Source organism: Orussus abietinus, unplaced genomic scaffold, assembly GCF_000612105.2.
Source record: "Orussus abietinus isolate OABI.00-Male unplaced genomic scaffold, Oabi_2.0 scaffold109, whole genome shotgun sequence".
In the NCBI taxonomy this organism is placed as follows: Eukaryota; Metazoa; Arthropoda; class Insecta; order Hymenoptera; family Orussidae; genus Orussus; species Orussus abietinus.
In genome coordinates, this window is record NW_019395023.1 from 123650 (window position 1) to 138002 (window position 14353).

The 14353-nt window shown below is 39.4% G+C and overlaps 2 protein-coding genes across 2 annotated transcripts; one reads left to right on the top strand and one right to left on the bottom strand.

The window, feature by feature from the left end:
- Nucleotides 1–4837: 4837 nt before the first annotated feature.
- Nucleotides 4838–6346, bottom strand: LOC105697626. The gene is made up of 3 exons (XM_012421150.1): nt 6313–6346; nt 6067–6206; nt 4838–5166 (listed from the first exon to the last, which is right to left on the bottom strand). Exons 1-3 carry the CDS (start codon nt 6319–6321, stop codon nt 4986–4988), a joined length of 330 nt encoding a protein of 109 aa, XP_012276573.1. The 5' UTR covers nt 6322–6346; the 3' UTR covers nt 4838–4985.
- Nucleotides 6347–11071: 4725 nt separating this feature from the next.
- Nucleotides 11072–13526, top strand: LOC105697834 (popeye domain-containing protein 3-like). Its single transcript, XM_012421567.1, has 7 exons — nt 11072–11126; nt 11216–11350; nt 11627–11808; nt 12246–12485; nt 12611–12763; nt 13095–13239; nt 13351–13526. Exons 1-7 carry the CDS (start codon nt 11072–11074, stop codon nt 13524–13526), a joined length of 1086 nt encoding a protein of 361 aa, XP_012276990.1.
- The last annotated feature ends 827 nt before the right edge of the window (nt 13527–14353 follow it).

Consider the following 14353-nt stretch of genomic DNA (forward strand, 5'->3'; position numbering starts at 1 on the left):
AACTCATTACTTAAATGCGCTCATAAACTTTTATCCGAACTGGGTGCACCGAATTGTTTGAAATTCTTTTTTTTATTTTTTTTTTAACGGCGAGACTCTATGAAAGGTCCCGGCGCCCCCGAAATTACATTTTTTATAAGAAATTTAATAAATGAAATCTTGCGGCTGTCAGGACCTTCTCTAGAACTTACATATTTATCTAATAAGATTTCAATCGATTCGATTCACTCAGATCGAAGAAAAGTTTTACAGGGCTATTAAAATGCTTTAATGGATTGAATTTCAAAAAATGTCACGTGTGCATACATTTTTCACGGTAATATGAAAGATTTGAGTGTATTGGACTTTGCGGCTTCTGGTATGGTTTTTAATTAATCATATTCTATATATTTAGTGTACCGTGAGGGAGTGGTAAAATTAATTAATTTCGAAGAGAATTTATAATTGATATGTGGAAATTGTCTTGAAATTGTTGAAACACTTACGAATTTCATGTCGCTGCCGTGCTTGTTGTTGGGATGGATGTTAATTTTGGGAATGCTACGAAGGCAGTGATGCTTCGGTCATGCCAGCTACAGAATTTATATATAAATCTGAAAATCCCTAAGGCGAAGTTTGACTTGCAAACCCCACATTGGGTGGAAGGGACAGCATTCTTGGTGAAATGCACCCGTGGGGTATAAAGATTCACAGAATTGGAAACTCCGACCTCGTCGGGCATTTTCATTATTCGATCGTATCGAAAAGTTATTCAAGACCTCGAAGAAATGTGAAAGATGTCCTCGATATCCTCGAAAAAAAATAAAAATAGACCTATACGTATTTAGAAATAAAACGTGATCATTTATCTTTCCCGCAGATAATATTTGGAAACAGAAGAAAGACATAAAAAAAAATGCACAGAACATTTATTCCCACTATTCCTTTAGTTAGCACGATTTAATTTTCCAGATATAGCTCTCAATGAAGAAACAACCTTTTACAATCGACAATTCGATTCATTACTGCTTGAATTACAGTACCTTACCCGGCAATACCATAATTGGTGAAGTAGGAATGAGTCTTACAATTAGCAAAAATGGTCAAGAATTATCATTTCAAAGAATAGGTCTTTCAATTACTATCCTTCTCACGAAAGTAAATGATGAATCAGAAAATGATTTATCAAGCTCTCTTTGTCAAACTCAACCGTGAGAAACTTCCATTTAAGGTGAAGTGAAACACGTCGAGGAACTTGATCGACGTCGGTAAAAAAGATTTTTCTAAATACCTACGCTGCCGAGGTTCGTTTTTATATTGACAGCTGTGCCGAATTATATTGGGTATTGTGCTAAATGGCATACTTCACCTGTCGTTTTCGTACAATAATTATAAAGAAATCCAAGTAAAACTCCAGAAATCCTATGTATTCATACTTTCTGAGGTCCTAATTGACCCTCCCTTAAAAAGAGGTGTTTTATTTGAATCGACTGATTTGAGGAGGGTTTCACTTCACCTTAATGCAGCAAATTACATAGAAAAAAAACTCGCAGAACGTGATCTCATTATCCACCGAAGGACAACGCAAAACCGCATAATTCTCGGTCCACATCCTATTAACCCAATTCCTCCCCAAAAACGACGCGGAATCGGGTGGGGTTCCCTGAAAAAGTATTCAGGATCGAGATAATCAATTCACATACGAGCGAGAATGACATAATTGCACGAAGGGCGGCGCGCAAATGGCCGGCGGCCATTGTGCCAATTTACTCCACTTGCTACTTTTCGGGACGTAATTGGGGTCGTTCCGTTAACGGCGCTCATCGAGGATCGGGGAAAATAAAAAACGCATCGGAAAGTTCCTGCCCATCGAGATCTGTGATCGAAGGAATCCTCTTTCGACAATGAAAAGACTATTTCAGGATCGGCTCCGAGGCCCTCGAAGCGGCCATCTTGGAAAAAATTAAGACGCGCAAGATGGCGCCCATATTTCTCGTACTTTGGCCTGTACATATGCTCGATTTGAAGGGATCCTCTCGAATATCCTGATCTTCCGAGGTGTGGGAAGTGGTTCGACGACTCAGAAAAGCCGCATCGCGTGACCGTTCATTTTGCGTCATGGCGTTTCATGGCGGCGTTTCATCTCGGTGAGCTATTCTTCGGCGTCGGTCTATTTTCGGAGTGGAAGACCCGCGTTGCTAGCCGGTGCTAATTAAAACCTGAATAACCGGTCGCTAATGTTCCGATAAATTCTATCGGTTGTATATGCTCGACTGATAATTAGTTATTAGCGGAATTAAGAGTGGACCCGGACTCGGGATCAATTTACATTTTGTTTCTCCTTTAATGGCGCCGAGCAAGGCTCATCGCTGATTACCATGATACACGTCCCTTACGTTTGTAGAATTCGTTATTCACGAGGGAACGCAGAAATTAATGCCAAGGTACTGGAAGGTACAGAAAACGATAATTTCGATCCTACCAGTGATTAATCGATTGTGGTCGTATAATTTTCGATACATTTCGTCGGATACTGATTTATAACGGAAAGCAATACATGATCGTGATATGTTTGAGTGAAAAACCAGATTGAATTTTTCCTTCTTTTCCAGAACAACCTTCTTACAACACCCGCCCACTAGGGGGACTCTCCTTTGGACGAAGAGCCGAACGGTCGCAAAGACGTTCCGAACAAGTCCTGGTGTTCTTATTTCAACGTGGAAGTCATCTTTCACGCCTTTGAAAGACTTATAGCTCTCTGGCAGTATCAGACGGGCCGCAGAAGAGGATACTTGTTCTCGGTGAGAAAAATTTTAGGATGTGGACTTATGCAGTCACCGCGGTGCATTTAATCAATATGAATAACACCGGATAGCATTAAATTAGCATAATTAGCTCGACTCGATGTGCAATCGATCCACGCCACTTACCGAATTGCTTTATGGTTTGCGTTATTTGCGGAAATAAAAAGTTTCACTTCACTTACTCTGAGCAAAAAATCAACTTAATGACGGGAATTTTTAACCAAAAGTTGTTTTCTTCCTATTATCAACGAAATAAGTCGAAAAGTTGATTGAATAAAATAATCGCTATTAATATTTGTTTCACATGCAGCCTGAAGTTACTTGAATTAAATACAACACGTTATGTAAGAAATGATCTGATATTTTCAATGCCGGAAGTCAAATACGTACATGAGATTTTTTTGCAAAATCAATTCCACTGAATACAAAATCGTTATGACCCGGCTTGCACCATCAACTATTCCCACAAAATCAATTTCCAGATGCCAAGAGATTTCATTAGCAAGAAACATTGATACGGCTACAAGTAATTAATTTCGTCTAGAAAGTAAAAATTGTCTCTCGGAATATTAATTCAGCAGGGGTGGCAAGCTTCAAACGAGATGAAATGTTTCTCTCGCGTTGATAGAAAAACATTCAAAAGTGTGTTTCCCTAATTTAAAAATCTCTTTAAAATATCGCGTTGTATAGAATACTTCAATAACTTGATTTCGCGACTTTCAGATGCGCTCGGACATTCCTCTCTCTTGGTGGAATGTCCTCTTACAGTAATTCGGTGAATGAACACCCTCGAAATAGCTGGATGGTGTTCATGACCGCTAACAAACTGGCGAATCGAATTACCGGCAGTAGCTCATAAAGCTCGAGGATCCTCAACAAGCTCCTTTGTTTTCATTTAGCGAATTGAACCTCCTTGCAAATTCATTTCCACTAAATACAAAATCGTTATGACCCGGCTTGCACCATCAATTATTCCCACAAAATCAATTTCCAGATGCCAAGAGATTTCATTAGCAAGAAACATTTATACGGCTACAAGTAATTAATTTTATCTAGAAAGTGGTCTGGTGGCAAGCTTCAAACGAGATGAAATGTTTCTCTCGCGTTGATAGAAAAACATTCAAAAGTGTGTTTCCCTAATTTAAAAATCTCTTTAAAATATCGCGTTGTATAGAATACTTCAATAACTTGATTTCGCGACTTTCAGATGCGCTCGGACATTCCTCTCTCTTGGTGGGATGTCCTCTTACAGTAATTCGGTGAATGAACACCCTCGAAATAGCTGGATGGTGTTCATGACCGCTAACAAACTGGCGAATCGAATTACCGGCAGTAGCTCATAAAGCTCGAGGATTCTCAACAGGCTCCTTTGTTTTCATTTAGCGAATTGAACCTCCATTAATGTCGCCAGGTATGCATTAAGTAACTGCAATCAAGTAAGGTCCGGGGCTCGTTAAATGTTGTAACGCAGGTTCGTTCGTACTTGCGCATGCCGGATTTAATCGACTTTCGCTTTTACGGGATGTCGCTTAATCGCGCGACATGGTCGACACATTCGTATTCGCATTCCTGCAATACCTCCCACGAGAAATGTCTTTTTTCTACCGCACGACTGACTTTTTTAATCCGGGAAACCTGACAAATTGGAATTCTTCTCTACCATTTCAGGTTTAATCAACGAAATACCGAGAGTTAGCTGGAGCAATTATTCAAAGAATCGATAAGCACAATGTGTATAGATGATCAGGTGTATCGATCCGCATGGGGCACTATCTGATAGGAAATTTCTTATATCGAAGTTCCCGGGTGCAATCGTATCGATGGACCAGACAGAATACCGAAGAGCGATGTAACTCGCCAGCAGTTATCGATATCGATAGTCGATACGGTACTGGTCGCTGTAATTGAATATTCAATGGAACGATGCTCGCAACTGGTTCTCCCTTTAGGTATGATAATACGTACAGCGGTACTAATTCAGTCAGTACCGTATTGCAAAACCAATCATTGGTGTAATCACGGTAATCGATTTACGTATTTATTTTATCCTCGCGGCGACTTTCGCTCTTCCTTGCTTGAAGAGGAACTTGAAATGTATACAATTATGAATTATGTTTATACGGGTGATATTTCCTTCCAGTTATTTATTCATTTATTTCTTTATGGCTGGTTTGAGACAGAGATGGGCACCATTTTCTCGATTTATTCAACGATATCGTAATCGCCGAGCTGGTTTGCGTTGTAAATAAGTTCAATGGGTCCTTCGTCTTCACTGATGTAAGTATATCTTCCGGATTCAACAATAATTCGATTTTCTCCGGTTTCTTGATCCTCTATGAGAACTCCTTCTTCCTGGATAGTCGTCCCATCCTCGGCGACTAATCTGAAATTATAAGAATTAATTACGTAGAACTTAATATAATGTTATTACATTAAATAACATTTATGGCAACAGTGTTGTTACGGCAGTATTTTATGCCAACAATTTTAGTTTTAATCTGTGACCAATATTCTTACAAGGAAGGTACCTGAGGTGTCCCTCTCCGATTTTGTTCATTTTTAAATATGTTATAGAGGACTAAAATCTAAGGGACCCGTGCTTTTTTTATCGGCGGATAAACACTTTTAGGGGATGAAATCAGGCTTCAAGGTTGGCCGTGCAAGGGGGTAAGTTGGGTGTTTCATGTAGAAGCACTCGACCGATTTTCATGAAACAACCGTCAAAATGTAGGGAACGAAGAATGATGAAACATGCATTTGGAATTTTTCGAAAAAATTCATTTTTAAGGGGTGAGCCACCCCTTTGAATACTTCCTTTACCCCTTACGCGAGCAGTAATTGTTCTATCCAAATGAAACATTTTTTGTATTGTTCTGGTCTGTAAATTAACCAAGTTTCATTTGGATAGAGCAATTACTGCTCGCGTAAGGGGTAAAAGAAGTATTCAAACGGGTGGCTCACCCCTTAAAAAAGAATTTTTTCGAAAAATTCCAAATGCATGTTTCATAATTCTTCATTCCCTACATTTTGACGGTTGTTTCATGAAAATCGGTCGAGTGCTTCTACATGAAACAGCCAACTTACCCCCTTGCACGGCCAACCTTGAAGCCTGATTTCACTCCCTAAAAGTGTTTATCCGCCGATAAAAAAAAACACGGGTCCCTTAGATTTTAGTCCTCTATAACATATTTAAAAATGAACAAAATCGGAGGGGGACACCTCAGGTACCTTCCTTGGTAGAAAGTCCATTTTGACAAAAAAATTCTCCTCCACGATCACTCACCTCATTCTGAAACGACCATCATCGTCGATGACAATTTCTTCCTCAGCTTTGACAAGTTGCTGATCGCTAGGCTCTTCATTGACAGATCTGGTATGTGGCGCGGCCCAGGCCGATGCAATTACAAGTAGCATAAAAATTGCCTATTAAATTCCAAAAAAAAATCATTAATTTTCCCTACACATTGCAGATTTGGGGAAGAACATTGTAACAGCTATGGCGCAGCGAAATAACACAATCAGTACTCACGATTTTCATTTTTCTGGCTTACTGAACCCCTCAGAATGTACTGTAACACTAAACTTGACGAAACCCTTCACAGGGTATATATATATACCAGCCAAAATGTCAGGAATAATATCGACGTACCGTTATCCAATTTCCCGCTATCTAATCCGTCGTCAAGCGGAGTGAAAATCTTCTGGTAAATGGAACATTACGTTTAACAGCAATTTCGCTTAACCGTTTGAATTTCACTGACTCGCTAACGAGGGCTCACTAATTGTACGAAATTACTAATATGCATCATCATTATCTGCATTTCTAAGTGTTGTTCGAGCTTTGGGACACGTGGGCACTGAAATACCTGTATAAATGGACCTTATTGTTTCATTTGTCAATTTATTTTTATTTCATAATAAGACGCGTGGAGATTAGACAACAGTTTCAAATTAATAGAAACATCCTGGACGCGGAGGTGTGAACAAGAACAATACTACCACGGTCGAGGTTGCATAAGGAGACGTCGGCCAGGCAGAACTTGAACGTGCATGAACATTGTATAAAATATGCGCATAAATGTAAAGCGTGCACCATATAGGCCAATGGTATTGAATATTTTACCGGCCCTCCCGGTATACCGGATTCCGGGCTGTTCCGGACGGTCTCTATTCGATTAAACGATCCATGGCATTGAATATGATCTAATTAGGGATGTAGCCAACAACCAACCTCGATGTACAACCACCGCAGACTGTATTACGATGAAAAAGTGGCATCAAATGGACTGCTAAATTAAAAATGGCGAGTATCGCGTTACCTCGAAATTTCAACCACAGCCAACAACTTACAACCCGCCATCTTCTTCTTTACAAGGAAAATACGATGTCTCTTTTTTAGTGATAAGTTCTGAAGACTGTGAAATTAATTTCTTTTTTGATTCCAGGTTTACGTGTAACTATGGTGTAATTTTTAATGTGTGTAACGGAGGACTGGGTACTGAGTCGTCCAAGAATTTGTTATCTATTTTTATCCGCATATCAGGGAAATTTCTCTTTTTCGGTGATAAGCATTGAAAATTGTGATTTTTATTGAAGGTTTATGTGCTATGATGGGATGATTTTCGACATGTGGGAGGTGCGAACAAGAACAATGGATGCGACCATGTTGTAACTCTCTTCGATTATGTGCATAAATAATGGTCACGCATTGTAAAGTTTGACAATATCGAAGGTTTCACATGCCCTTCTGACAGACATTTGGACATCGAATGCCTCCGAAGGCCGGGAAATTCATTGAAGCGATCAACGGCGATAAACGTGATCGAATTAGCGATGTACTCGATGACTAGCGGTGTAAACACTCTCCTCATTACGTATTCACTCCTGGTTGCAATACAACAGTCACCGGATCACAGGAAGATCAGCCGATAAAAGTCACAGAAATTGTACAGCTACCGATTTACAATAAATAATATTTTCGCGCAAAAGAATATCGACGGTGCCGTTATGGTTCGCGTTTACGGCCGGGATAAAAAACAAAAGGAAACAAATCGTCCAATTGGAAGCATTGGCTTAAAGCCGATATTATCGCAAAGAAAAGTGGAGTCCGACGAAACGAAACTTTTACTTCAGTTTTATTATTCCAATTTTTCTTACTTTATTCCCAACTAGCTTCGAGTGGTCCCGCTTCTAATTTAAGGTGAAGTGAAACATCCTTCAAATCAGTCGATTCGAATACAACACTTTTTTTTAAGGGTATTAGACCAAACTGTCCGAAACTTTGACACATCACTCCTGATCATCTAAGAATTGTCCTGACACATTAAAAATTTGGATTTTTCAAACAAATTTTTTAACTCAGTCCAGACCAGAACCAAAATGGCGTCGAGCTCTCATATTTCGATCAATATACAATTATCGAAGGCTCTGATATGAGAATCGAAAGGGTCAGGACAATTTTACGACAATTTAGAACACTCTGGTAATCGATAAACTCGCATTTGAACGGGATAAAGGCAAAAAAAGTGTTGTATGCGCTTCTTTGCTAAAACGATGGTAATACGAGGTCTCGGAGTGAAAATTTAATTGACCTAGAAATCACAGATGGCGCAGGGGGGCCCTCCGCAGTCAATTAGGGCCCCAGAAGGCATGAATCCAGAGGTTTTCTGGAGTTTTACTTCGATTTCTTTATAATTATTGTACGAAAACGACAGGTGGAATATGCCATTTGGTACAATACCCAATATAATTCGACCCAGCTGTAAATATAAAAACGAACGTTGGCAACGTAGGGATTTAGAAAAATCTTCTTTATCGACATTGATCAAGTTCCTCAACGTGTTTCACTTCACCTTAAGCGATTTTGTAAGCCTTGCATATGCAGATCAATGTATTACGAAATATTTCTTGCCGGTACAAAATGATAAGAAAAAATTCCTGAAATTAAATTTAAGCAATCACGTAAGGGATGTGTAATTTTATTAATAAACTAATCAGTGTCAAATGTAATATAGGTGTAAATGAAGTGCAATATGGATCCATGTTGAGCTCATTTCGCGATAAGATCTCATTTCTTCGAACAATGAATAATATTCATAGGTCTTTCAGAATTCCAGGGTGCATTCCATGAACGAATGCAAAGTAAATACTTCAGCAAAACTTCTACTAGTTCACGTTCCGATATGTTAAAAGCGTTCCATGCGACCTGCAAAGCCAATTCAAGAACGAGTGCGAGCTTTTAAAGGTTTTTCACTTTATTTCCAAGGAGCGTCTTGAATCTCAGCAGAGCAATGTCATTGGATCCACAAGAAATTCCCAACGGCCTCAAAGTTTCCACAATCCGTTCAGGAATACGTGATTGTGTTTACAAAATCGATAGCTTCGGGTATGAAATGTAACTTAACCGGATTCGGACATTTTGGTTCACTTGGAAAACCTATTTTTACTCTAATACGTATAAATACTTACAATTACATGCAAAATAATTCTTTCTTATTATTGCATCGTCATTTTTATTGTTACCCAGGCCAATGTTACAATCGATTTTTTCATCTAATAAAATTTTACACAATATGTGTGGGAAACAAGTCTATCGTGAGTTTGGTAACTCGATGAATATACATGCCCCATACGTAACATATATGTATCGACGTATCGACCAACAAAGTCTATAATATAGCGGCCAACGTTCGGTCATACTCGGTATACCGATTAATTAACATGAATTACTACTTGACTCCTAATAAACACATTTAACTGAAGTGAAGGCTTCAAAAGCATCTGTTAATGCACTTTATCAACTCGCAGGAGATACGAATGCAATTTCGCAACAATTTAGCATGAAATGGTCCACAAGCTGTGAATTTGTCAAGTACAAATGCCGTAATTTATTAAAATTAATATTGTTGTCGCAGAACCTTGGTACAATTTTTTTTTTTCCAGCTTTCTATGAGATTTCGAAGAATGTTAAATTTGCATACACTTCTGCGTGCGATTGTAACTTTGCAGATCTCTATAACGACAGCTTGTACGCCAATATAATCTGTCTTTTGTATAAATGGTACCGCATTTTTCAAAACAGAGAAATACGAAATGCGAGGATAATGTATGCTTTGGGTAGCTTTTAATAAATGTATACAGTAATCGGAACGTGAGGTAGGAATTTTGAAATAGTTAATAAACGGGACGAGTCTCGTATTTATCTTTCGCAGTAAAAACTTCTCTCTCGCAAATGTTTAAATATGAAAAATCGATTTGCAGGTGCATGAAAGGATTACCTTCCGCTCTGTGCCTTCTGCCTCTAACAGATCAACTTATTATAGATTGCATGATAAAATTCGCAATGTTTGCGAATTTAATCATGCAATGTTGCAAATGTTTAAATATGAAAAATCGATTTGCAGGTGCATGAAGGGATTACCTTCCGCTCTGTGCCTTCTGCCTCCAACAGATCGACTTATGAAACATTGCATGATTAAATTCGCTCTCATGCTTATTTCCTCAAAGATGTTTTTTCAAATTTAAAGGAATTTCCTTATTCGCAAGAAAAACCCATTTTCCGCAAAGATTAAATTTGCCTCGATTGGGCAATTTCGCTTTGAGAAATGTACCTTTGCATCGTACCTATTTTTGGAATATTAAGAAATGAGAAAAAACGTACCTTCCCAATCACCTGAAATCGGAGTATACAGCATAAAAGCAAAAAGGTTCTCATTTTACAGAATTTTTTAATTTGTGAAATCAAAGCGCTGTTAAGATTTGAAAAAGGAGTACTTACCGTTCTTGCAGCAATTCCAATCCCTAGAAAAGATATTTCAACTTTAAAAGATACCTCTGGGTGAAAAATAAGGGTAGAAATTCAAATCCCATTTTCGTTACCTGAGCAGCTGTGATACTACCGCCACCTTTTTTCCTCTCCATAGAACTACATTTATTAGAACAGACCTTCCTTCTACAGAGACCTTACCATTGGATTCCTGTTAGGGTTACTTTCTAACCCACATCCAGCAACCATCTAGCACAGATTTCTGTCTTACCGACCACCGATAGAAGCCAACACATTCATGGAATTTCCAGGGGAAGGCTGCTGTACGAACTTTTACAGGAATCGATCATACGTATCTCGGAACATGCGCTTTGAAACAGGATCATGCGCCCTGCGACCCCCAGCAAGGAAACGCAGGATGATTTCAGTAAGATGCTCTGACCAAAACAAACCAGTGGCAGCCAGAGTCTAGCAGGACTCGACAAATCGCCATAATCCTGAAAATTTGTGCAATCCACGCGAGATGAGTCCAGGATTAGGCCACGACCCCTTGCCCTCGTACAACGTGACAGGGCATGGTCAGTACAAACGCCTCTTAACCGAAAAGAAATTCATAAAAAATAGTTTAGCTACCAGACCGGAGCATAAATTGATTTCGTTATTTCAGGAACCTCGGCAATGTGTCTGTGGCAACAACCACAACACATTCTGTTCCAACTAGCGAATTTTTGCTTCGTCCTGTCGTATTCCGCTCCGTCATCTAAAAAGGGGATACTCTTCATGCACTCCTTGTTGATCATCGGTGCGTTCTGAAAATACCGCACAAATGACATGAACCCTTCTTATAAATAATATATTCAATGTGTAGAATGGTTTTAAATATGCATGCACAAATGAAGTCCGATGCAAAATTTTCCTTACGCAATTTTAAATTGCTTTATGATAGCCTTTGGTTGATTTTTCTATTTTTTTTTTTTGTTTCTTTGGAGGTGAGTGAATGCTATTGTTCTCCGGGCGAATATTTTTAATCTGACTTCGGTGATCTCTGAAATTTTATTTAACCGATTCTTTTCCGTAGGATTTATGCTACTGTCAGGATGGGCCTGGCATGTCATCTGTGCACCGGATATCTTCTCCTGGAATTTCACCTTCCTTGTCTTGAACATTGGACAGTTGGTCTACATCGTGTACCAAATGAGACCGGTTCGATTCGACCCTGAACTGGAAGAAGTGTATCACACGCTTTTTTATCCCTTCAAGGTAAATTTAATATAAAAAGGAGCTTGCTCCACGGCCGAGCGGAATAATTCGCAATTATCTGCCCCTTTTTATTTAGTAATTGGGATAATTGTATACCCTTAAGTATTCGATAATTACCTCGTTGTCATGGAGTGTTGAAATCCTGCCCGAAAGTAAAGCAACCAAACCTTCTTGCGAAAGGACAGCATAGTAATTCTATGAAAATACAAGTAGTTGATTACATACAAGAGACATCACCGTCAACTTTTCCTGACTTTATAATTTATTTTATTTTCTTTCCCCTCGTTATTTATTATTATACCTTACTCGCCTTCGTCGAGAAATGCAGTTGAAGTTTCCGCTCGGTGGTTCAATTTAAAATTCTAAATGGTAGTTCATTTTAAAATCGACGATTTCATTCCAGGAGTATTTTTCACCTTTCCTGATTATCGTTTCAGGTATCTCGGATGCAGTTCAAGAGGCTGGTCTCTCCGGAATTTGCAACCATAATGTCTCTTCACGCTGGCGAAGCTTACGCTATGCAAAATTTGACGAGGACAGACAGATTGGGATTATTGTTGAACGGCAAAGTGAACGTTCTCAGCGATACGAATTTCCTTCATCCCATTTTGCCCTGCGAATTTCTGGACTCTCCGGAATTTGAAAGCTCTCGCGCGTCTGTGGACGATAAGTTTAAAGTGAGTTGAATCCCCATTAATCGCAGAAAAATGACCAGTAAATAGCGAAATTATTATTTCTCAGCCGTTTCTAAATACCCAATTAAATATTTCTTTCTATCAATATTACGTGCGTGGTTTTCCAGGTGTCCATTGTTGCCGCAAGCTCGTGTAGATACCTCTTCTGGCAAAGATCAGCTCTGGAATATCTCCTTGTTAAAGAAACCTACCTTGCTACTGTTTTAACAACACTGGTTGCGAGGGACATCGCCACCAAACTCTACGCCATGAACAATAAGGTAATATATCGCGTCCTTTAATCACTCTGATCATCAGAACTCGCAATCGACAATCTCGGAGTAAGAGAGAAAAAAAAATTCTCTCAGTGATTGACTACACAATTAAAAGTTAATTAAATTCTCATCTTCAGTTAACGAATTGAATACCTATCAGGAAATATTCCCAAGCTTTGTAACGTCCAAATATACCAAAATATACAATAATTCATGCAAGCTCCTTTTTGGCCATTTGACCACTTTTCATATTTCTTGCACGAGGTGCGAAACTTTTTGCCGTAAGACTTTTCCACATTACCCGAGGATCTAACGTCTAATTTTCCCAGGTTGTTAGATAGTTACAGATAAAGGGTCGCACTTGGACATTCGCCTTCCCAGCATAAGTGCCGGTCTGGGATTCTCAGGAGAGTACAGAAGTCCCCGAGCCTCGAGACAAGCTCTGATCCGCCGAAAGGAGAACAAGCTGCCATTGAATAATGGTACGGCCTACCCAGTCGCCTCGATTCGAAATACTTTCACTGATTACACCGTAACCCACCGACTTTTCGGTAGGACAAATGCGCCGGTTTACCTTGACCCTGTCTTTGCAGTGGGAGGCGCGAAACCGAAGGAGAGGATGATGAACAACCTGACCCTGAAAGGTGCCCCAAACATGGAGCCCCTGCCCGAATTGCCATCCTGCGACGATTTGGCGTCCAGCGGTGTCGAAAGTTGGCTGGACTCGTCCAGCAAGTACCACAGCTGTGAAGTTGTCGACGAAGAATGACGAAGCTCCCTTTGAAGTTCGGGAGCTCACCTGGCGCCTAAATCTCGAGTTCCTAGCCAGTCGCTCTCTGAATTTGAATTAGTGCAAATCTGCCGCCTGTCGGATCAGTTGAAGTGATGTGGAAACGAAAGGTCTACTTTCAGACTCTTGCTGAAGAGGTAGATGATCTGATCTTGATTGCAGACTTGATGGAAAAATATGAAGGATTTTGGTAGATCGTATTGAATTAATTGAGTTCGATCTGTCGACTCTTGGATCAATTCAAAATGTAGGAAAATGAAAAGTCTGCCTCTAGATCATTGCTGAAGAGGTAGATGATCCAATCTTGATGGAAAATTATGAAGGATTTCGGTAGATTGCATTGAATTAGTCGAGTTCGATCTGTCGACTGTTGGATCAATTCAAATTGTAGGAACATGAAAAGTCTGCCTCTAGATCATTGCTGAAGAGGTAGATGATCCAATCTTGATGGAGAAATATGAAGGATTTTGGTGAATCGCATTGAATTAGTCGAATTCGATCTGTCGACTGTTGGATCAATTCAAATTGTATGAAAATGAAAAGTCTGCCTCTAGATCATTGCTGAAGAGGTAGATGATTCGATCTCGATGGAGAAATATGAAGGATTTTGGTGAATCGCATTGAATTAGTCGAATTCGATCTGTCGACTGTTGGATCAATTCAAATTGTATGAAAATGAAAAGTCTGCCTCTAGATCATTGCTGAAGAGGTAGATGATTCGATCTCGATGAAGAAATATGAAGGATTTTGGTACATCGCATTGAATTAGTCGAGTTCGATCTGTCGACTGTTGGATCAATTCAAAT